The 25,454-nt window shown below is 45.5% G+C and overlaps 1 protein-coding gene and 1 non-coding gene across 4 annotated transcripts in view; both read right to left on the minus strand.

Moving 5' to 3' along the window:
- LOC134933276 (LON peptidase N-terminal domain and RING finger protein 1-like) overlaps positions 1-25,454 on the minus strand; it is a 148,896-nt gene that overhangs the window by 15,134 nt on the left and 108,308 nt on the right. For all 3 annotated transcript variants that reach the window (XM_063928351.1, XM_063928350.1, XM_063928352.1), the window contains exons 7-10: positions 15,993-16,107; positions 15,744-15,865; positions 11,603-11,761; positions 1,799-2,111 (exon numbers count right to left, since the gene is read on the minus strand). In XM_063928351.1, coding sequence (XP_063784421.1) covers positions 1,799-2,111; positions 11,603-11,761; positions 15,744-15,865; positions 15,993-16,107 — 709 coding nt within the window. The remainder of the gene's footprint in view (positions 1-1,798; positions 2,112-11,602; positions 11,762-15,743; positions 15,866-15,992; positions 16,108-25,454) is intronic.
- On the minus strand, positions 6,348-6,462 carry LOC134938668 (U5 spliceosomal RNA). Its single transcript, XR_010181182.1, has one exon. It is a non-coding gene; the product is annotated as a U5 spliceosomal RNA (small nuclear RNA).

Below are 25,454 nucleotides of genomic sequence, written 5' to 3' on the forward strand. Positions count from 1 at the left end.
AATATTTTGCCGCAGACACAGATAACAACTAATACAGCAGGACCAGATTAATGTGCAGCGCCAATACTGCATGCAGCCGAACGATCATTACTATACCTGAAGAGTACATGTGGGACATTAATAAAATACAGTGTGAGAACAGTGTGTGTTTAACAGAGAGTGATAGAAATCTGGGATGCAGGAACACAAATGTGTATGTGGAGAGATAAAGCATGAATTCAGTTCATCCCGTAATCTTTTCTGTTTCTAAAAGTACACAGTGGCCCCATGTGGTAGACTTGGAATCTGATATTGCTGAAAACTGGTACAAAGGAGACAGTTTGTGTTGCTTGCAGCAACCTATCCGATTCAACCGACCTCAATAGGGAATGCAGTAGGAAGATATGAAAAGTGTACACAATCTTATCTTTGGTACTATCCGTGATGAATGAAGTACGTCCTACCATGGCCAATGTAGTGACTGATACTGGGCAAGAGTCACATAGGAATGAGTTTTATGCTGTGACCTCATGGATTTTGTACTCTTATATAAACGCTCCAAACTTTCATGCAATCTTACTGTACTTGCCTACTTTTGAATACTACATAGAACGAATATAGAGATGTGTCCTCATACGCCTAGCCTTAATATACAATGTGGCGCGAGACCCTGATGCGGGTGAGCCTCGCCGAACGGTGTAGCGTCTTTCTTGTGTCTTTTTCGCCCAAATGTGCATCTTAGTCGGAATTACATGTGGTGAAATGAGACGGTGCTGATTAATTTGATATGCGACACTTATTTAGCTGTGTGCGATTGAGTCTTTATATGATGCACAATGGAACTAGGCATGAAAAAAATCTGGGACTGCTGCATCATTGCACTTCGTATACAGATTCAGACTCAGTTGCACACAGATATACAAGTGACACATAGAAACATTGAGAAGGGATGTATGAGGACAAATCTGTTGTATATTAGTTTTTATAAACAGCAAATTACTAAATTTATATTTCACAGCTGTTATGTGTATATTTCACAGTTCCTTATACATAGAAACATAGAATTTGAAGGCAGATAAGAATCACTTGGCCCATCTAGTTTGCCCATGTACACTTACACATTAGGGTTAATATTTGTTGGGATCCAATTAACATACCAGTATATTTTTAAATTGTGGAAGGAAACCGGAGCACCCGAAGGAAACCCACGCAAGCATGGGAAGACTAAACAAACTCAACACAGTTAGGGCCGTGTTGGGAATCAAACCCACGGCCTAAATACTGTGAGGTAGTAATGCTAACCATTACACCATCCATTCTGCCCGTAGCAGCATTAAAGAAAAAGGGGAAGGGGTAGGGGGAGAGAGCTACAGTAGGTAGTAAAGTAGCAAACACAGGGAGAAATGGGACAAGGAAAGAGGGCGGGGAAAAGATGGAGTGATGGGGGCTGCCCCTCCCCACACAGGGTGAACCATTTACGTGTGGATGAATTCCTACTATGCCCTTTTCAGAAAGCTGCCCAAAGTTGGGCTCTGATGCATCCAATTGATTATTAGATTTGTTCTACCATATCTTTTTATTTGGGGCAAGATTTATCAAATCATGGAGAGCGATAAAAGTCAGTTTTCTAGCACAGCCTGCACGTGAGTTAGAAGATGATTGGTTGGTACTATTTCTCTCACCCCTTTAACTCTCTCCAAGATTTGATATATCTCTCCCTTAGATTTGAGAGGAGGGTACAGTTATTCTGCTTGACAATTTCATGTTGGACACCTAAGGTTTTGTTTAAAAAACAAAAACCCTTTTTCCCAATACTGACCTGTATGTTGTCGTCTTTCGGAGGTGGGCTGGTATGATGCATGAAGATACGACGAGGAAGACTCCCTCTGTGCTGCGAGAAGCATTCCTCTAACTCTTGGTACACCATATCATGTAACCTCTGTACCTCCTGCAGTTCCTCACCCTCCAGCTTCTTGTCCACCAGGTATTCTATCTCCGCTTTGTGATATCCATCTATCTGACCCCTCTGCAACACTCGGAAACGTCTCCTACCAATTGTCTCCACCAGTGATCGCCCATCTGGCAAATAGTCCAAGTGCAAGATCTCCAACATGCAGCCAAAGTCTGAAAAACTATAGGGAGATAATGTAAATAATAAGGCTCACGCAGAAAAGTTTAAGTTTCAAACATATCAATAGGGTGGAAATGATTTTTTTTGGTTTCCTTGTATGTTTTTAGCAATATCTTTATACAATTTAAAAAGATTTTTTATTTTTGAGATCTTCATTTATTTGTAAGGCATCACAAAACTCTGCAGTGCCAAACACAACAAATCATACAAAAATAGGATTTTGGTACTTACCAGGTAAATCCTTTTCTTTGAATCCATAGGGGGCACTGGAGTACTCTTGGGATATGGACGGCGTAGCAGAAACAAAGGCACTGAATATTTAAATTTAGAACTCTCCACCCCTCCATATCCCAGAGTACCTCAGTGTACGACCTCAGTGTTTTTACTGAGCGAACTACTATAGAGAGGTTGACAATGGAGAATTCCTATAACATAACGGACAACAACAAAGTTGACCCATAACGTTACTGTCAACTAAACAGTTGACACCATAACCGATAGACCTTTATAATTTGAACCAATCGGTGAAAATGTGTTACCATAAGCTCCTTTGAGCTTAATACAAACCAGGTAAAATGTGTTACCCTAAGCTCCTGTGAGCTTAACACAACCCAGGTAAAACTGCTCTGGGTGGGCGTCCAGTGCCCCCTATGGATTCAAAGAAAAGGATTTACCTGGTAAGTACCAAAATCCTATTTTCTTTTTCATCCACTAGGGGTCACTGGAGTACTCTTGGGACGTACCAAAGCTTCCCTTGTGGGCGGGAGAGCTGTTTGACACTTGTAACAGTAGGCAGCCAAAGCTAGATGCTGATGCCGCAACCGTTTAATAACGTGTAAACGCGCACAAACGTGTGCACTGAAGGCTATGTAGCCGCGTCGTAGACGCTCCACGACCAGCTGGTCCTGACATTCCCACAGAACCTGTGGAATGAGCTATTACTGACGAAGGCGACTGTAACTTAGCCTTCAAGTAAGCCTGACTTGTAGTCATTTTGTTCCAACTGGATAATGTCTGCTGAGAAAACTGGCTAACCCCAGTTGGCCGCATTATAGAGAACAAACAACGTATCCGTATTACGTACTGTAGACGTTCGGGACATATAGACGCGTAATGCGTGTACCACATTCAGAATTCTAGAATGTGCTGTCAACACAGGAACCACTATTGGTTTATTGATGTGAAGAATAAGAAATCGGAATTCGTCCGAAGTTCTGCTTTGACATGAGAAAACTCAAATACGGTGGCTTGGAATACAAGGCACCCAAATATGAAAACAAAACCCTTGCCGAAGCTAAGGCTAGAAGAAAACGTTTTCCAAGTGAGAAACTTAATCCCCATTTGTTGTAAGGGTTCAAAATATGAAAACTGTAAGAAATCTGAACCCAGCCTCAAGTCGCATGGCGCTGTAGGTGGGATAAATGGAGGCTGCGTTTGATGACACCTTGTAGAAAAGGTGTGTACCGACGCAATAGAGTCAAACGTCTTTGAAAATAACTTGACCACACAGATACCTGCACCCTCAGTGCAGATAAACTCAGTTCTCCATCTCACCCCGTCTGTAAAATAACAGAATACGGGTAACTTGAAAGATGATGTCGGAAACTTCCGAGCTTCACACCCACCTATATAGGCACACCAAATTTTGTAATAATGAGCTGCCGTAAGCGGCTTCCTAGCTCGTAACATGGTTGGTATAATACTGTAATGCCCTATTTCTTTTCTTAAGAGGGCGGTCTGAACCCCCACCCCGTCAACCGCAGCCGCGGTACATAGGTAAATAAGGGTAACAGAACGGTCCCTGTTGTAACAGGTTGGACGTATTATGAGCGGGCCAAGATCGTGTGCAAGTATTCCTTGGAGATTCGAGAAGCAAGCTCTCCGAAACCCATGAGATATCACTAGTATGACTGTGACGAACTGTCCTATGATCCGTTTTAGCAACGGAGAGAGCAGCGGAAAATGGTGGAGCCAGATACACGAGGCTGTATGACCACACGAATGTGAGAAACTCCACCGCCACTGCCCTTGTGATCTGTCGTTCTGTACACATACTGAGCGTTTGAAATTGTGGCGAGATGCCCTCATGTATACCTGAGGGTAACCCCACCTGTGGATTCACATATGAAACACCTCTGGATTTAATGCCCAGTTTTCAGGATATAAATCCCGACGGGTGAGATCATCTGTCTAACAGATGTCCACTCGCGGAATGAACCCCGTTGACAACATCACATAATGGTGTTCTGGGCAATTGAGGATTCGAGCTACCTGCCGCATTGCCATGCGGCTTCTTGGTTCTCCCTGGTTGTTGTGTATGCAACTGCCGTTGCGTTGTCTGACTGCACTTGGTCAGAGTGAAAGCGAAGCATGTAGTGCATTGTAAATTGCACGGAGTTCCAGGACATTTATCGACAGCAATCTGTCGTGATCCGTTTTAGAACCCCTGTCGCTGATCTTTTTTAACTACAACTCCTGAACCTCTGAGACTCTCGTCCAGAGTATATACACCCTCGCCCCTCTGTGGGAAACGCGAGTGAAGCCCGGCGAACTAAAGCGCTTTGAAAACACATCATTATTCCTAACAGGCGAATACACCAATGTACCGCTAGTGTGCGTGGCTTTTGCACTAATTACTAGATGTACATTTGTTCTTGCTGGTGTAGTAGGTAAATGTCTTTGATTTACCGTATTTATAATCTTACCTAGGAATTGACGTCGTTTAGACGGAATTAGATGCGATTGTTTTTGAACTTGACCTGCCACCGCAGTATACATTAGTAGCGCAAGTTAGAGGAACTCTGTTGAGACAGAGTTCTTATGAGCAGATCGTCTAAGTATGGAACGATTGTCACTGGCAGGGCTCTGAGATGAGCTATCCTCACCAACATCACTTTGGTAAATACCCGAGGCGTTGACAAGAAGCCAAATGGTAGAACCTGAAATGGTTAATGGTTGTGGCGTTTTGCAAACGCTAGAACCTGTAATGACCAAACCGGAATGGGTAAATACGCATTGTGAAGATCAAGTGCAATTATGCAATTTTGTGGCTCCAAATATGCAAATACTAACCGCAGAAAATCCATTTTCAAACTGCAGTAAGTGACTTGCTGATTGAGACTGCGACGGAGCTGTCTGGTTTTGTTACCCCAAACAGAGGGGAATAAGTAACCCTGACTCTGTTGGTGTACTATGCCTGGAAATAAAAACAGCTGAAACCAGCAGAGACTAAATGGCAACCTGCCAAACCGTTCGACAGAGGCAGTCTTGTCCTTTAATCTGTAAATAGCGGAGACATCCATGCGTTGATGTCTGGAAACCCCGCAAATGTAACGTGTAAAGACGCGCTTCCACAATTGGAAAATGGAGATGACCTAATAGGTCGTCAAGCCACTGGCTTGTTGACTGTAGCGTCCTGTCGTTACAAGGCGTGACTGTTTTTGTACCACCGCCTTGAAAAAACTGAAGTCTAAAGGGATTAAACGCCGGCACAAGTATTTCCGTTTTGATACTGGATGCGGTAATGGCTGAATATCAAATTTAGGACCAAACAAGCTCTGGCCTTGTCGTGCTGAAACTAGCGACGATGAAAAGTGAGAATCGAAGTAACCGGCGTTAGCAGAAGCTTTACAGATATACTCTGCAGCTTCTCATTAACAGTGATCGTCATTGTTTCCATATATAGAGTCTAGTGAACCAAATGTATATTGGGTCTTTATAATGTTTGACACAGACGAATTCACCAATGGCGGATCGCGTCATTTAGATGTGGAAACGATTAAATAGTGGTTAGAGTCTACTCAGTCTCTGTAAAAATGGAGACATTGACTCACTGGGTTTTAGCAATGTATGGTTGTCAAAAACCCCGCACTATCTGAGTGCTGGTCTAATGTACCCTTCTCACTCGTAGTTATCGCTGTGAGATTTGACATAGAATCGTGCATTAAATTATAAGACCAGTTAAATAAACACCCTGGTACCCAAAGGGAAATTGGCCCTTTGGAAAGACTGTCCTTCATTAGAGCTGGCGGAGTAACTTCCGAGACTCCGATGTTACCGCTCCTTTAATTTGAATTGCCAATGCTTAACATAGGATCTTTAAAATTATTTTTAGTCTGCGCTAGAGCCTTACTCGCTATGCAGACAGACACCACAATAGGCAACGGACAGACACTTGCACGACTTATTGAAGTTATTATGTGTCATATATATATTTTTATTGCTGAAAAGCATATTAAGCCCAGCCGTAGGCAGGCATCAAAAAATTATATGAAACTCATGGTTGTTCCTCTCCACGGAAATCTTTAGTAAAAGGCGAAAGATTTATTCGATCTGAAGACAAACCAGAGTATTCTTTATGTGAAAAGCAGTTCACATGGGCAGCCTATGTGAAACCCGAACCAAATTCCCACTAACACCCCTGCGCCTCTGGTGGCTTAGAGATGTAGGGCAGGAATGTTCCAGAATTACAAACTGGAAAACAACAGGAAGCATGGTTAAAATGGCCCCTTTGCCATGCTGACCCTGATAATCACAGAACAAGTTACAATTGTTTCAGTGTTAATATAGCCTATTATACAGTGATAATCACAGGCAGGGTACAACACATGCTCTATGAATATAATTACAGACATTAATATAGGCTCAATAGCCTATTATACAGCAATAATATAGGCTCACTAGCCTATTATACAGTGATAATAACAGACATTAATATATAGGCTGAATAACCTATTATACAGTGATAATCACAGGCAGGGTACAACACATGCTCTATGAATATAATTACAGACATTAATATAGGCTCAATAGCCTATTATACAGCAATAATATAGGCTCACTAGCCTATTATACAGTGATAATAACAGACATTAATATATAGGCTGAATAACCTATTATACAGTGATAATCACAAACATTAATATAGGCTCAATAGCCTATTATACCGTGATAATCACAGACAGTAATATAGGCTCAATAGCCTATTATTGAGTGAAACTCACAGGACAGGTTACAATACATTATAAATACCTGTCACATATATATAGCTGCATATACACTGTGCTGCTGTTCATATAGGTATTTTACATACCCTTGCCGCTGTGATCCGCCAGATTCCACCGCCCCTCTTCCCCCCTGTAACGCTGTGTCTCTGCGGGAAGCCCGGGAAGACTTGCAGGGAGGCCTTCTTGCAGCCTCTTAGCGCTGGCACTGATCTGCGGGTGGATGGTGCTGGGCGGCCGGACGGAGCGGCGGCCCGGTTATCACCGTCTTAGTGCTGAGAACTGAGGGAGCGTCTGCGGCCGTATGGCGCTGGGCGGCTGGACGGAGCGGCTGGGACGGGCGGACGTAGCGCTGTATGGAGCTTGCAGACGTAGCGGCTGGGGCTGTGGCGGGCGGATGAGCGGCGGAAGCGGCATATTAAAACCAACATAGCGGGGCGGCAGCCTGCGCTGACCGCCCCGTTCCCCAGCCTACCTTGCTTGTATCCCTGATCATGGCTGCGACGGGGCTTCTTATGTGTAAGCTCCGTCCAGCTCTCCAGTGATCTTAGTCATGGCTGCGACGGGGCTTCTTATGTGTAAGCTCCGTCCAGCTCTCCAGTCATGGCTGCGATGGGGCTTCTATGTGTAAGCTCCGTCCAGCTCTTCAGTCATCCAGTCATGGCTGCGACGGGGCTTCTATGTATAAGCTCCGTTCAGCTGTTGCAGGAGCAGTGGGCTGCCTGTGGCTGTGAGGGTGCTCTTTGTGAGGACCGACACGCCATGCGCTGCCCGTGCAGCGGCACTATCCCGGACCCATGTTTTTCCTGAAACTGGGAAGGGATGTGCTTTTGAAAAAAGTAAAAAATAAAAAGTAAAAATGAAAAATTAATAAAATCTTCCACAAAGTGTGGGAACTCCCACAAGCCGATGTTAGTGCTTTGAGCACAGAAAAAACACTGAGGTCGTACACTGAGGTACTCTGGGATATGGAGGGGTGGAGAGTTCTAAATTTAAATATTCAGTGCCTTTGTTTCTGCTACGCCGTCCATATCCCAAGAGTACTCCAGTGACCCCTAGTGGATGAAAAAGAAATATAAATTGTATATAAAAGCAAGAGAAGTGCATATAAAAGTGACAAAGGACGTGCAGACAGAGGGCGGACAGACGTCATACTCATGAGAGCTTGTAGTATTGAGGAAGAGGGCTATAGTGAGACAATAGGAGCTATTGGGGCTCAGTGGGGATAGAGACAGACTGTTGGTGTGTTCAAATTACTGCCTCACAGCACTGTGGTCCTGGGTTCAATTCCCCCCTCCACTGTATGGAGTTTGTATATTCTCCCCCAGCACAAAGAGTGTGAGGTCCTCCCGATATTTCCATTACCAGCCAGGGCTAGTGGCACTATAGCAAGGAGGCCATAGAGCTAATCAGCTTTAAAGTAGTCAGCATTAGGGAGTGGGGACCACAAAAAAATTAAATATGGACACTGTTCCCTGGTAATAACCAGCTCCCTGCTGATAGCACTAGGGCTATTACCCACACACCTTGGGCACTGGCTGTGAAGTCAATAAATGTTTGTAAAAAAAAAACCAACATAAATATTGTTTGGTGTCAGATCATTGGTAGGACAGTCTCATGACACAGGCCAGGCATTTCCAACCACTGTCCTCAAGGCACACTGACAGTCCAGGTTCTAGTGATATCCATGCTTTAGCACAGGTGACTCAATAATTACCTCAGTTATTTTTATTTAATCATCAGTGTTGAAGCCTGATATCACTATAACCCGCAGTGAGAGTGTGCCTCGAGGACCGAGGTTAGGAACACCTGGTGTAGAGGGTGGAAGCCTGACTGAAGGGAGTCAAGGAGGCAGGGAGTGAGTGGATAGTAAGTGCAGGTGGTTGTACACATGGGGCCCGATTCAGATGTGGTTTGAGGAGGCATCCTTTGAAGCAGCAGTGATACTCTAACATGGTAATGCAGCAGGAGGTGTCAGATATAAGCAGATGCCTCCTGCGTGCATTAGTGATATGTGCTGCATCCTAGGAGGCAGCATCGGATCTCATGCAACACCATCGCCTGGCTGTGTGTCCCAGGGGGTCGCTCAATCTGTCCACCGCAGCAGTGCCGTAACTAGGTGTGTGCGGATGGGGCATTGCACACAGCACAGTTGCACTGTGGGCGCACCATCAGCATCCACACTGATTAGCTGCCACCAGCTGCTACGCTGCCCGCTGTAGTGTACAGTATATTAGTAGCGCTGCGCCCGGCTCCTTCCCTGCCGGAGGCAGCGCTGCTAATATAGATCACAGGCACAGCAGGCAGCGCTGGGCAATCTGTGTCTGTGAGTCTCTCCTCCGTGTGCTGTGCTCTGCTCCGCCCCCCCTCCTCCTGCACTGTACACTGGCTTCCGGGTACAGGAGAGACGGCTGCTGCTGCTGCTTAACACAGCAAGTGAAGTCTCTCCCTCCCACGGTAAGATTAGGTTTTTGTATACAAGGGAACTATCGTTCAGGCTAATACATGCAAGAGAATCTGCAGAACTGCAAGTACTGGGATCAGCAGCCAAATAACAGATCCTGTTATGTACAGTCCTGAGCGATCTTTTGCTTTCACATAAATGGTAATTACTTTTTCTTTGAGCAACATTAATCGTAACAGGTAAAAGACATTAAATTGATTAAATTCATGACTGTCAGAGACAGAGCCGTAACTAGGTATGGACGCTGTCTGCCGTAATGTGTAAAAAGGGGGACGCTGTCTGCCGTAATGTGTAAAAAAGGGGACGCTGTCTGCCGTAATGTAATGTGTAAAAAGGGGGATGCTATCTGCCGTAATGTGTAAAAAGGGGACGCTGTCTGCCGTAATGTGTAAAAAGGGGGACACTGTCTGCCCTAATGTGTAAAAAGGGGGACGCTGTCTGCCCTAATGTGTAAAGAGGGGGACGCTGTCTGCCCTAATGTGTAAAAAGGGGGACGCTGTCTGCCCTAATGTGTAAAAAGGGGGACGCTGTCTGCCCTAATGTATAAAGAGGGGGACGCGGTGTGCCGTAATGTGTAAAGAGGGGCTCTACCTGGTGTAGTGGCGCTACTGTGTGGCGTAATTTGAGTAATGGAGACTACGGCGCGCACTGCCCGTTTTGCATAAGGGGAGGGGCGTCGATGCCGTTTCTTGCACACAGCGATGAAATATCTAGTTACGGCACTGCACCGCTGTTCCTATAAAGAGGCCAGACAATCTCAGTCTTCTGACACTTCACTCTAGTGACATCAGTCGTAGTGAGCCCAACGATGCAGGACCTGTACTGCAGTATGAGTCAGGCACATGCACAAAGTATCAAACATCTGTACATTGCGCTATGTGACTCACATCCTTCAGGATCTGGATTAAATCCAAGCTATTCAAGCACTTTAGAAGCAAAGTCAGAAAGGCAAAGTGCCAGGTAGGCGAGCACTGGGTGGGAAGGGAGCAGAGAGGGTGAGAATGAATGTGATCGAGGGAAAGAGGAGAGGAGTTCTGGACCTGACTTGAGAAAATTAGGGGGTATCTACCAGTATGTTGGAAACAATGTTAAAAGTACATTACACTGCAATATTACTAGTCATAAGCAAGGACGGACTGGGACCTCTTTTCGGTCATGGCATCCGTGTGCGCGCGTATGTGAAAAGGGGCACGTGTGACGCAAAAGGGGTGCACGGACACTGCATATGGGGGCACTGCCATGAGTCGGGGGGCGTGGACTCGTGGCATGCCCCATATTGCTTAGCAACGGGGCAATACGGGCGGCAGTGGCAGCGGAGGACAACCAGAGAGCTGAAAGCTGCGCTGTACGCAGCCTTCCCAGATCTCTGTTAACCGGACCGGCCCACCAGCCCATCTAGCATTTGCCAGAAGTGCCAGGTGGGCAGTGCGGCCCTGGTCATAAGTGTACTTGTTAAATGAAGATTCTTAAGACTGTAATAACCACTGACATGAAGAAGGCATTTCATGCAGTTATTTTACGTGTACCTAGGGAGTTGAGGCTTCACTGTCATGGATATTGACTTAGGGCCTTATTCACTACCGTTTGCAAATGTGAGATTGCACGCAGTGAGCGATTATCGGCAGACTGTGCTGTGAACGCAAAGGGCAAAATCTGATGCGCTGCGGATGCAGCCCGATTGTAAAGACAACACATTTTTATTGACAGGAAGTGACTGCTTGTGGGTGGTAACATGGTGTTTGTGGGGAGTTGTTGGGAAAAAGCAGGCATGGTGGTTTTCAGGGCGTGTCTCTGAAGACGTCTGTGAATGTTGCGTTCAAAAACAAGTTTTTACCCTTTCTGGGCGGCTCTTCACGTGCGAAGCGGTAGCAGGTTAGTAAAAATTACTAATTCATCCTCAATAGCGATCCATAGTGAATCAGGCCCTTAGACCTTAAATAGCTGCTTCCCCTGTGTCTAGGTGACAAGGGAATTAGGAAGCTAGAAAGAAAGTATAATATAATATGAGTAATACCTGCTCAGTACCTCTTACCACTCTCATACAGGCACATTCCAAAACTTCTGGTCCCAGTTTCAAGGCAGCGTCTCATCATGAGGCGATAACGTGGTTCAAAAACATGGAGAGGACATGGGACTTCAGGAAAGGCTATTGTACAGACAAAGATCGGCACATTGCTGACCAGACTAAAAGGGAGAAAAATACTTGTCAGTGTTTTTGAACCTTAAAAAGATAAACAATGGAAGGGTCTTTAGAGTTACAAGTAGACATGTACGGTTCTGTTCTCCAGATTTTGTGGATCTGAATAGAACCAGAACCCAATCTGGATTTCCAGAGGAGATCCAATCTGAACCATGGGGGTAATTCAGACTTGATCGTAGCAACAAATTTGTTAGCAGTTTGTGAAAAACCTTGGAGGTCATTCCGAGTTGATCGCTCACTGCCGTTTTTCGCAGCATAGCGATCAGGCTAAAAAATCACCTGTTCTGCGCATGCGTATGGGCCGCAGAGCGCACGCACCAAGTAATTTCACACAAAACTAAGCAATTTTACACAGGGGCGAGCAACGCTTTTCAATCGCTCTGCTGATCGGTGAGTGATTGACAGGAAGTGGGTGTTTCTGGGCGGAAACTGACTGTTTTCCGGGAGTGTGCTAAAAAACGCAGGCGTGTCAGGCTAAAACGCAGGAGTGGCTGGAGAAACGGGGGAGTGGCTGGGCGAATGCAGGGCGTGTTTGTGACGTCAAACCAGGAACTAAACAGTCTGCAGTGATCGCAATCTAGGAGTAGGTCTGGAGCTACTCAGAAACTGCAGGAAAAGATTTGAGCAATTCTGCTAATCTTTCAGTCGCACTTCTGCTAAGCTAAGATACACTCCCAGTAGGCGGTGGCTTAGCGTTTGCACTGCTGCTAAAAGCAGCTAGCAAGCGATCAACTCAGAATGAGGACCCATGTGCACTGCAGGTGTGGCAGATATAACATTTGCAGAGAGAGTTAGATTTGGGTGGGTTATTTTGTTTCTGTGCAGGGTAAATGCTGCCTGCTTTATTTTTTACACTGCAATTTAGATTTCTGATTGAACACACCCCACCCAAATCTAACTCTCTCTGCACGTTATAACTGCCACACCTGCAGTGCACATGGGGGGTCATTCCGAGTTGATCACTCGCTAGCTAGTTTTAGCAGCCGTGCAAACGCGATGCCGCCGCCCACTGGGGAGTGTATTTTAGCTTAGCAGAAGTGCGAACGCATGTGCAGCCGAGCTCTGCAAAAACAGTTTGTGCAGTTTCAGAGTAGCTCTGAACCTACTCAGCGCTTGCTATCACTTCAGCCTATTTGTGTCCGGATTTGACGTCATACACCCGCCCAGCGAACGCCCAGCCACTGCGTTTTTTCAGACACTCCCTGAAAACGGTTAGTTGACACCCAGAAACGCCCCCTTTCTGTCAATCTTCTTGCGGCCATCAGTGTGACTGAAAACTTCGCTAGAACCTGAGCACAACCTCAAAGGGCTTTGTACCCGTACGTTGCACGTGCGCATTACGGGGCATACGCATGCGCAGAAATGCTGATTTTTAGCCTGATCGCTGCGCTGTGAACAACGGCAGCTAGCGATCAACTCGGAATGACCCCCATGGTTTTGTCCAACTGCAAATTTGCTGCTACGATCAGGTATGAATAACCCCCCAAGTCCTTGCTCAGATCTTCTCATGGTTCGGAATTCTGATTTTAAATCCAAATCAATGAAGTTTACTTTCTTTTGGATTTTTATCAATGATTATCTTTTTATTTTAGCAATTTTAAACCAAACCAACATCCGAATCCAAAACAAAAACAGTTGAGTGTGGTTTTGCAAAACCAAAACACACAGATGAATCCAGATCCAAAACATCTCTAGTTACAAGCAATAGATTAGGTAGATTTGTTTTAATTACACCTGAAGCTTTTCCTCCCATGTGTGTAAAAAACAAAAACTTTGAGCAATGCAGGTAAATCATACCAAGGCCATAGGGTAAATGTATCAAACCTTCTACAGAGTGGAGAAGTTGCCAATACCAACCAATCATCTTCGACTTATTTTTCTATGGACTGTACTTGATAAATGCGCTAGCTCAAAGCTACTGGCAACCTCTCCGTTCGCCAATCTTTAGTAGGCTTGATGCATCTCCCCATAATCATCAATGTCTAGACCTTCAGAAGGTAAGACTAAAGGCGGGTACACACGAGACAATGAAACATTGTCAGCGACAGGACCCGGCATCGGCAAGTGCATACACACGTCAATGCTGGCGAACGATGGCATGGGGGTGGGGAACGGAGGCCATGCTGGCATCGCTAGCGACAGCCTCAGATCTTCTTGCATGTACAAAAAATCTGAGGCTGTCGCTAACGACCCGCGTGTCATGTGCACGAGCGCAAATCTGCATCGTTATCTTTCATACACGCAGAACAATTTGAACGATTTGTCGTTCCGTTGCATCGGGAACGCCGACATCATTTGCTGAATCATTCCGTGTGTACCCACCTTTACAGTGATGCACCCACGGACCCTGCCGCTGCACAATACTTTTGTAATTAGAGACAAGGGGGACATGTACTAAGCAGTGATAAAAGTGGAAGAGTGAGCCAGTGGAGAAGTTGCCCATGGCAACCAATCAGCTGCTCTGTATAATTTTATAGTATACAAATTATAAATGTTATGTCAATGCTGATTGGTTGCCATGGGCAACTTCTCCACTGGCTCATTTCTCCACTTTTATCGCTGCTTAGTACATCTCTCCCTAAACTGTCTAAACATTTGAATTGTTTTTCTTTCACATTTTAACAATGCAAAAACAAAGACTACATGATCATTAGAAGGTTGTGTACCACAATCTTGTTGCACTTATTCGACATTAGTACTCTGGTGCTGTTATTAAAGCAGACGTGTATGCTTTGTCTACATGTTGTTATACTCCCTCTCACTTCACTTCAAATTTGCATATGCATTTTCACAGAGGAGTTGGCGGAGCTGAAATACTCAGGACTGCTGTTTTAACATTGTAATCTCTAATTGGCTATAGGTAGTGATAATCCTGCCCACTTTGAGTCAGACACATTTTTTCACAGCTGAAAATAGCGAGATTTTGCATACAAAGCATGCGCAGAAGTGAATTTATGCATTTTTGCGTATCTCTGGCTGATACTCTCTGACGGATCTTGACTAGATTTCTCTTCACTTGAAATGGTGCGTTTTGGGGCAGGAACTAGGCAGCGACTGCGTGACCACAATGAACTGTTCCACCTTAATGGAGTGTTATAGAAGTGTAGCTATTCAGAGTCATGCATATGGAGAAGGGAAGTCTGTTTTTGACAGGAATCATGGGGATGGTGCAAGTGACAATACTAACAATAATGGGTGCGGGCATGGACTGTGAAACATGTTAGAACAGTGGAGTGCGCTACTGGGCAGTCTACAACAAAATGGCTTCTCTAGGGAAATGTCATTCCCAATCCAAGATGGCTGCCGATAGTGTATCTGCGCATGGGCATTGCCATCTTGTCAGACTGTACACAAGTGACATGGTGGGAGGACGGACATCCTCCTTTAAGCTCCCGGGACCCGCTTGTTTACCGGTTTGTGACCACTGTTCCAGAACCCTGCACTGCTACCTATACCAAGAAGACTGTTGGTGAGCTTCCTATACACCTTCTCCAATACAGGCTCTGATCCATCTGTCATGCAAGCAGTGTAACAGTGTGTAATGCTGTTCAATTACTTGAGCCAATAAACCTCAAAGTCTGGCTAAGTCACTGGACTGTGACTTATATAACCACTGGTGTTTACAGCATTCTGTTTATCTACAAAACTGGACACAACAAAACAGTGGGTGGTGCAGCTTCCCGCATGAAGCCACGCGGATCCTCACATTTGCCCTACATAAACTCACATTAAATCTGGCTCCGTAGCTTCATGCAAAACAGCCATTTTGTCCGACTCAGCTTCAGACCACTTATCTCTAGCGCTCCGGCTTTTCACCAGTTTTAAATAAATACAATAAGTACTCTGACACTAGCCAAACATAGCTAAAAGTAAACAAATAGGAATATGTAAACAAGTATTTCAAGCACAATCCTTGGAGCTTTGGCTACAAGATACACCTACTATAAATATCTTCCAATAGCTTACTTGGACAGTTCAGCGATCTCCGAGAGATGAACTTGCTCTCTGTCAGTCATCTCTGATGGAAAGATGGCCATCATGAGGTTCTGCAGAAGGGTAGTGACTGAGTAACACCCTACCCTTAGGTACTGCAATAAAGATTAGACACATTCACTGATGTTCAAGTGGATAAAAAAAAAAAAAAATATATATATATATATATATATATATATATATATATATATATAAAAAAATTAAAAGTCAGCGTTACCTTACCTCTCTTAAACTCTGCTTGCATAGCGGGCAATACGGCTGGTGGTCCATGCAACGTTCTAAGCACTCCCTGCAGAAGGTGTGGCCGCAAGGGGTGGTAACCGGATCCAGGAACATCCTACCATGTGTCAATATTAAGAAAATAATGTCTTTAATCTGAATAAAATAATAGGTGGATAATTGATGAAAATAAAAATCACTAGATTTCCAGCTGATCACTGTACAGGGTCACCTGCTTTTTGGCCAGTTTTTAGACCCCAAGTATACGGACAAAGGATGTACTTTACAGTCTGACAGGACCGATTTAGCTTCCCTGTATCTATCAGGGAGATTATCCTCATCTAGAGAAACCACTGCAGAAGTTTCCAACACAAATGAACCATGACAAATAAATTGTTCAATACAAAATGTAACCTTTATTTCAGGCTCCCTGTATAGAACATAAAATAAAATTACAGTATGATTTGGGCCATTAAAACAGGTCAAGATAGGAAACTCTAAATGAAAGGTTATGAAATGATGTTTTGTTGTAACACAAATGTTCTGTGAACTGCATGAAGCTTTCATCAAGAATAATGACACTTAAAAAATAATTGGTTTGAGTGTATTGTGGCTAAATGAAAGTGTACCAAGGTCTACACATCATGGAACCAAATCAATATTCAATTTATGAATTTGCTAGGAAATACTGATTTCCCTAATTACTGGTCTCCCAACTCTCCTCCTGCTTATTCATTGGTTGGCACAGTGTAACAGTAAGACCACAGATAGCAGCATGCACAGAGGTATTGGGTCCTACTCCTGTACTTATATTCATACAGCAAGCCACCTTATTTATTATTTATTAGCAGTTTCTTATATAGCGCAGCATATTCCATTGCGCTTTACAATTAGAACAACTGTTATAGAACAAACCTGGGCAAAGACAGACAGACAGAGGTAGGAAGGCCCTGCTCGCAAGCTTACAATCTATAGGGAAATAGGCATTGATACACAAGGATAGATGCTACCTGTTACATAATGGTTCCTCAGATTGCTAGGTTCTTAATGGGTTGTATGATATGATCACCCAGCAATTTTGGAAGACAAAATGTGAGTTTATGTGGACTGTACAGAGGGGATGTAACTTGATAGGGAAGCATTGAAGGTTATGTGTGTGGGTCTGAAATTTGGTAGGCTTGTCTGAAGAGATGAGTTCTCAGGGAACGTTTAAAGGTTTGGAGACTAGAGGAGAGTCTTATTGTGCGTGGAAGTGCATTCCACAGAGTGGGTGAAGCCCGGGTAAAGTCCTGTAATTTTGAGTGGGAACAGGTAATACATGTGGATGAGAGACGCAGATCTTGTGCAGAGCGGAGAGGTCTGGTAGGGAGATATTTTGAGATGAGTGAGGAGACTATTACAATAATCAATGCGGGAGATGATGAGTGCATGGATTAGAGTTTTTGCAGTGTCTTGTGTAAGATAAGGGCGTATTTTGGATATGTTTTTAAGGTGCATGTAACATGATGATTTAGAGACAGATTGAATGTGTGGAACAAACGACAGTTCAGAGTCAAGGGTGACACCTAGGCAACGAGCTTGTGGGGTAGGGTGGATAGTTGCATTGTCAACAGTTATGGAGATATCAGGTTGGTAACTACTCTTAGCTGGTGGGAAAATAATTAATTCTGTTTTGGAAATGTTGAGTTTGAGGTGGTGAGATGACAACCAAGATGAAATGGGAGACAGGCATCCAGTGACATGAGCCAATACAGATGGTGACAAATCTGGGGAGGATAGGTAGATTTGAGTATCATCAGCGTACAAATGATACTGAAATCCAAAGGAGCTGATTAGTTTACCAAGAGAGGAGGTATAGATTGAGAAAAGCAGAGGACCTAAGACTGAGCCTTGCGGTATTCCAACTGATAGAGGTAGAGAAGAGGAGGTAGAATCAGAGAAGTGAACACTGAAAGAGCGATTAGAGAGGTAGGATGAGAACCAAGTAAGGGGTGTGTCCTGAAGACCCAGGGATTGTAGTGTTTGTATGAGAAGAGAGTGGTCAACAGTGTCAAAAGCAGCAGAGAGATCTAGAAGAATAAGTAGTGTGTAATGGCCTTTTGATCTAGCAGTGACTAGATCATTCACTACTTTGGTCAGTGCCGTCTCTGTGGAGTGTTGGGCACGAAAGCCTGACTGAAGTGGGTCCAATAAGTTGTGGGAGTTAAGAAAGTGTGTAAGGCGAGTGTAGGCAAGTCTCTCAAGTAGCTTGGAGGGACTGGGTAGCTGAGAAATGGGACGGTAGTTAGAGAGTGTGTTTGGGTCAGAGTTGCTAGAGCAGTGACTATAGGAGAGTGCTCATTGCGACACCGATCACATGCACTTCTATCTAAGGGCCTAATTCAGATCTGTTCGCTCGCTTGCGATTTTCACTGCGCAGCGATCAGGTAATTACTGCGCATGCGTATGCACCGCAATGCACAGGCGCGTCGTACTTGTACAAACCGGATCGTTGCTGTGCACTGGTTCTAGCGAAGAATCCATTCGCACAGCTGAACGCAAGGTGATTGACAGAAAGAGGGCGTTTGTGGGTGGCAACTGACCGTTTTCTGGGAGTGTTTGGAAAAACGCAGGCGTGTCGAGGCGTTTGCAGGGCGGGTGTCTGACATCAATTCCAGGCTCGAATAGGCTGAAGTGATTGCAGCGGCTGAGTAAGGTCAGAGCTACTCAGAAACGGCACAAACTGTTTTTGTACTGCTCGGCTACACATGCGTTCGCACACTTACAAAGCTAAAATACACTTCTCTATAGGCGGCATCTATCTGTTCGCAGCGCTGCAAAAAATAGCTAGCGAGTGAACATATCTGAATTAGGCCCTTAGTACAATCAGTGAACAACATGACTTGAGGGTGAGGTGGACCTGGAGCAGGTCAGAGAGAGGAAGTCAGGTGAGACATTTGTATTTTCTTCAAATAGATACAGTAGGGGTTGCCCAAGACAAGATGGGAGAAATGCAGTAGGCATGCAATGTCATTGGTTCAGATCACAGAATGGATGCTCTTTTGAGTACATTACCGGTGAAAGCAGTACAGTAGAAGCTAGTTATTCAATAATGTCTCTCTCTCTCTCTCTTTCTCTAGTACTGACTTGGCAACAAAAACACAAATACAGTATTGTGATAAACATGCATTTTTATAACAGCACAACTAGCAGCAGTGGGTCGATTATCAAGTGGTGATAGTTAGTTGCTACTCACTAAGAAAATGTTACTGCGTCTGCAGAGTAATATTCCGTCCAGTGGCTTGCAGTGGCAAGGCGGAACTTACTGCTTCGCTGAGCAGACACTGTGTATGGCCAAAATGTCGGCTTTATGACATACTAAAACACTGATTTTTGGGGGGGAAGATTACGAGTTTTGCGGTTTGCTTTACCTGATTCCTTATCACTGTGACCCACTGGGCACTGGAGCATTTTGGTTGTGGTTGTAGAGTTCTGGGCTACTTGGAATTTACAAAAATAAAAAAATCACAGGGTAAAGTGCAGTGGCCATTTTCCCAGTGTTTCACTAATGTGCAGTAGGAAACTTACTGGGGAAATGGTGCAGCGGTGCACTAGACTCTGGTACAGTGCTAGGGTCTACTAGTGACCCTGGTGCTCAGAGTATATGTGCTGCTGGCTAGAGAGGAATCGCAGTCATTTTCTACAATATTAGCTGTGTTAAGTGTGGGGAAAAGTGGGGAAATCAACCTGTACCCCAAAACAATTCAAACAAATATTAGATAACAGTATAGAGGTATATTAGGGAAAGCAACTGGGGCTATTGAAATGTGTGAAATGGCTGTTTGTTCTATTTTTCATAACATTGAAAAATAATAGAAAGCAAATGTTTTTCAGCAATTAAATGATCTAGAATAATTTGGGGGGTAGCGGTCGTTAGGCCGACATGCATTAGGTCGACAGGGTGTCTAGGTCGATAGGTTCATTAGGTCGACATGGGCAAGGTCGACAGGTCAAAAGGTCGACATGAGTTTTCAAGATTTTTTTCATTTTTTGACCTTTTTCATACTTTCCAATCCACGTGAACTACTAATGGGAACGGTAATCTGTGCCGAGCGCAGCAGTAGCGGAGCGAGGCACCTTGCCCGAAGCTCGCTAGCCATGCGAGGGGACGCGGTGCACTAATTGTGGTTCCCCGTCACTGTATGAATAAAATGACTCCAAAAACAGTCAAAAAACCCACGTCGACCTAACAACCCTGTCGACCTAACAACCCTGTCGACCTAGACACCCTGTCGACCTTTAGTGGTCGACCTAATGTGTGTCGACCCAACGACCCATACCCTACTTTGGGATGCTTTAAAATCCATGTACAGTAAGTTATTTTTTGTTTCATTTTAAACCTTTAACTCCCACCTGCAAGCCTTCCAGTGGGGTGTCAGAAGGGTGCCAGAGCAAGTCCCAGTGATTTTAGGAAAAATCAGACTTGCTCTGGGAATATATTATTAAAAAAAAAAAAGAATTTACTTACCGATAATTCTATTTCTCGTAGTCCGTAGTGGATGCTGGGGACTCCGTCAGGACCATGGGGAATAGCGGCTCCGCAGGAGACAGGGCACAAAAATAAAGCTTTAGGATTAGGTGGTGTGTACTGGCTCCTCCCCCTATGACCCTCCCCCAAGCCTCAGCCAGGATACCGTGCCCGGACGAGCGTACACAATAAGGAAGGATATTGAATCCCGGGTAAGACTCATACCAGCCACACCAATCACACCGTATAACTTGTGATCTGAACCCAGTTAACAGTATGACAAACGTAGGAGCCTCTGAACAGACGGCTTACAACAATAACAACCCGAATTTGTTTGTAACAATAACTATGTACAAGTATTGCAGACAATCCGCACTTGGGATGGGCGCCCAGCATCCACTACGGACTACGAGAAATAGAATTATCGGTAAGTAAATTCTTATTTTCTCTAACGTCCTAAGTGGATGCTGGGGACTCCGTCAGGACCATGGGGATTATACCAAAGCTCCCAAACGGGCGGGAGAGTGCGGATGACTCTGCAGCACCGAATGAGAGAACTCAAGGTCCTCCTCAGCCAGGGTATCAAATTTGTAGAATTTTGCAAACGTGTTTGCCCCTGACCAAGTAGCAGCTCGGCAGAGTTGTAATGCCGAGACCCCCCGGGCAGCCGCCCAGGATGAGCCCACTTTCCTTGTGGAATGGGCCTTGACAGATTTCAGTTGTGGCAAGCCTGCCACAGAATGTGCAAGTTGAATTGTGCTACAAATCCAACGAGCAATCGTCTGCTTAGAAGCAGGAGCACCCATCTTGTTGGGTGCATACAATATAAACAGTGAGTCAGACTTTCTGACTCCCGCCGTTCTTGAAATATATATATTTTCAATGCCCGGACCACGTCCAACAACTTGGAATCCTCCAAATCGTTAGTAGCCGCAGGCACCACAATAGGCTGGTTCAGGTGAAACGCTGACACCACCTTAGGCAGAAAATGAGGACGCGTCCGCAGTTCTGCCCTGTCCGTATGGAAAATCAGATATGGGCTCTTATATGATAAAGCCGCCAATTCTGATACTCTCCTGGCTGAAGCCAGGGCCAGTAGCATGGTTACTTTCCATGTAAGATACTTCAACTCCACCGATTTGAGCGGCTCAAACCAATGGGATTTGAGAAAATCCAAGACTACATTAAGATCCCACGGTGCCACTGGGGGCACAACCGGGGGCTGTATATGTAGTACTCCTTTTACAAAAGTCTGGACTTCAGGAACTGAAGCCAATTCTTTCTGGAAGAAAATCGACAGGGCCGAAATTTGAACCTTAATGGACCCCAATTTGAGGCCCATAGACAATCCTGTTTGCAGGAAATGTAGGAATCGACCCAGTTGAAATTCATCCGTGGGGGCCTTCCTGGCCTCACACCACGCAACATATTTTCTCCAAATGCGGTGATAATGTTGTGCAGTCACCTCCTTCCTGGCTTTTACCAGTGTAGGAATGACCTCTTCCGGAATGCCTTTTTCCCTTAGAATTCGGCGTTCAACCGCCATGCCGTCAAACGCAGCCGCGGTAAGTCTTGGAATAGACACGGTCCCTGCTGAAGCAGGTCCCGTCTTAGAGGTAGAGGCCACGGATCCTCCGTGAGCATCTCTTGAAGTTCCGGGTACCAAGTTCTTCTTGGCCAATCCGGAGCCACTAGTATCGTTCTTACTCCCTTTTGCCGTATAATTCTCAGTACTTTTGGTATGAGAGGCAGAGGAGGGAACACATACACTGACTGGAACACCCACGGTGTTACCAGAGCGTCCACAGCTATTGCCTGAGGGTCTCTTGACCTGGCGCAATACCTGTCCAGTTTTTTGTTGAGGCGGGACGCCATCATATCCACCATTTGTTTTTCCCAACGGTTCACAATCATGTGGAAGACTTCTGGATGAAGTCCCCACTCTCCCGGGTGTAGATCGTGTCTGCTGAGGAAGTCTGCTTCCCAGTTGTCCACTCCCGGAATGAATACTGCTGACAGTGCTATCACATGATCTTCCGCCCAGCGAAGAATCCTTGCAGCTTCTGCCATTGCTGTCCTGCTTCTTGTGCCGCCCTGTCTGTTTACGTGGGCGACTGCCGTGATGTTGTCCGACTGGATCAACACCGGCTGACCCTGAAGCAGGGGTTTTGCCAGACTTAGAGCATTGTAAATCGCTCTTAGCTCCAGTATATTTATGTGAAGAGACATCTCCAGGCTTGACCATACTCCCTGGAAGTTTCTTCCCTGTGTGACCGCTCCCCAGCCTCTCAGACTGGCATCCGTGGTCACCAGGACCCAGTCCTGTATGCCGAATCTGCGGCCCTCTAACAGATGAGCACTCTGCAACCACCACAGAAGAGACACCCTTGTCCGTGGCGATAAGGTTATCCGCTGATGCATCTGCAGATGTGATCCGGACCATTTGTCCAGCAGATCCCACTGAAAAGTTCGTGCGTGGAATCTGCCGAATGGAATCGCTTCGTAAGAAGCCACCATCTTTCCCAGGACTCTTGTGCATTGATGCACAGACACTTTCCCTGGTTTTAGGAGGTTCCTGACAAGTTCGGATAACTCCCTGGCTTTCTCCTCCGGAAGAAACACCTTTTTCTGAACCGTGTCCAGAATCATTCCCAGGAACAGCAGACGTGTCGTCGGGGTCAACTGAGATTTTGGAAAATTCAGAATCCACCCGTGTTGTTGCAGCACTAGTCGGGTTAGTGCTACTCCGTCCTCCAGCTGTTCTCTGGACCTTGCCCTTATCAGGAGATCGTCCAAGTAAGGGATAATTAATACGCCTCTTCTTCGCAGAAGAATCATCATTTCGGCCATTACCTTGGTAAAGACCCGAGGTGCCGTGGACAATCCAAACGGCAGCGTCTGAAACTGATAATGACAGTTTTGCACCACGAACCTGAGGTACCCTTGATGTGAAGGGCAAATTGGGACATGCAGGTAAGCATCCTTTATGTCCAGGGACACCATAAAGTCCCCTTCTTCCAGATTCGCTATCACTGCTCTGAGTGACTCCATCTTGAACTTGAATTTTTGTATGTACAGGTTCAAAGATTTCAGATTTAGAATAGGTCTTACCGAGCCGTCCGGCTTCGGTACCACACATAGCGTGGAGTAATACCCCTTTCCCTGTTGTAGGAGGGGTACCTTGACTATCACCTGCTGAGAAAACAGCTTGTGAATGGCTTCCAATACCGTCGCCCTGTCTGAGGGAGACGTTGGCAAAGCAGACTTTAGGAACCTGCGAGGGGGAGACTTCTCGAATTCCAACCTGTAACCCTGAGATACTACCTGCAGGATCCAGGGGTCCACCTGTGAGCAAGCCCACTGTGCGCTGAAATTCTTGAGTCGACCCCCCACCGCTCATGAGTCCGCTTGTAAGGCCCCAGCATCATGCTGAGGGCTTTGCAGAACCCTGAGAGGGCTTCTGTTCCTGGGCAGGGGCTGCTTGCTGCCCTCTCTTACCCCTTCCTCTGCCCCGAGGCAGATATGACTGTCCTTTTGTCCGCTTGTTCTTATAGGACCGAAAGGACTGCGGCTGAAAAGACGGTGTCTTTTTCTGTTGGGAGGGGGTCTGAGGTAAAAAGGTGGATTTTCCGGCAGTTGCCGTGGCCACCAGATCCGATAGACCGACGCCAAATAATTCCTCCCCTTTATACGGCAATACTTCCATATGTCGTTTGGAATCCGCATCACCTGACCACTGTCGCGTCCATAAACTCCTTCTGGCAGATATGGACATCGCATTTACTCTCGATGCCAGAGTGCAAATATCTCTCTGAGCATCTCGCATATAAAGGAAAGCATCCTTTAATTGCTCTATAGTCAATAAAATACTGTCCCTATCCAGGGTATCAATATTTTCAGTCAGGGAATCCAACCAGACGACCCCAGCACTGCACATCCAGGCTGAGGCGATGGCTGGTCGCAGTATAACACCAGTATGTGTGTATATACTTTTTAGGGTAGTTTCCAGTCTCCTATCAGCTGGATCCCTGAGGGCGGCCGTATCAGGAGACGGTAACGCCACTTGTTTTGATAAGCGTGTGAGCGCTTTATCCACCCTAGGGGGTGTTTCCCAGCGCGCCCTAACCTCTGGCGGGAAAGGGTATAATGCTAATAACTTTTTTGAAATTAGCACTTTTCTATCTGGGTTAACCCACGCTTCATCACATACATCATTTAATTCCTCTGATTCAGGAAAAACTACAGGTAGTTTTTTCACCCCCCACATAATACCCCTTTTTGTGGTACTTGCAGTATCAGAGATATGCAAAGCCTCCTTCATTGCCGTGATCATATAACGTGTGGCCCTACTTGAAAATACGTTTGTTTCATCACCGTCGACACTAGATTCAGTGTCTGGGTCTGTGTCGACCGACTGAGGTAAAGGGCGCTTTACAGCCCCTGACGGTGTCTGAGACGCCTGGGCAGGTACTAACTGGTTTGCCGGCTGTCTCATGTCGTCAACTGATTTTTGTAATGTGCTGACATTATCACGTAATTCCATAAACAAAGCCATCCATTCCGGTGTCGACTCCCTGGGGGGTGACATCACCATTATCGGCAATTGCTCTGCCTCCACACCAACATCGTCCTCATACATGTCGACACACACGTACCGACACACAGCAGACACACAGGGAATGCTCTTATCGAAGACAGGACCCCACTAGCCCTTTGGGGAGACAGAGGGAGAGTTTGCCAGCACACACCCAAGCGCTATAATATATATGGGAACAACCTTATATAAGTGTTGTTCCTTATAGCAGCTTAAATATATCAAAATATCGCCAAAAAATGCCCCCCCTCTCTGTTTTACCCTGTTTCTGTAGTGCAGTGCAGGGGAGAGTCCTGGGAGCCTTCCTCACAGCGGAGCTGAGCAGGAAAATTGCGCTGTGTGCTGAGGAGAATAAGCCCCGCCC

The sequence above is a fragment of the Pseudophryne corroboree genome, chromosome 6 (genome assembly GCF_028390025.1).
Source record: "Pseudophryne corroboree isolate aPseCor3 chromosome 6, aPseCor3.hap2, whole genome shotgun sequence".
Classification (NCBI taxonomy): Eukaryota; Metazoa; Chordata; class Amphibia; order Anura; family Myobatrachidae; genus Pseudophryne; species Pseudophryne corroboree.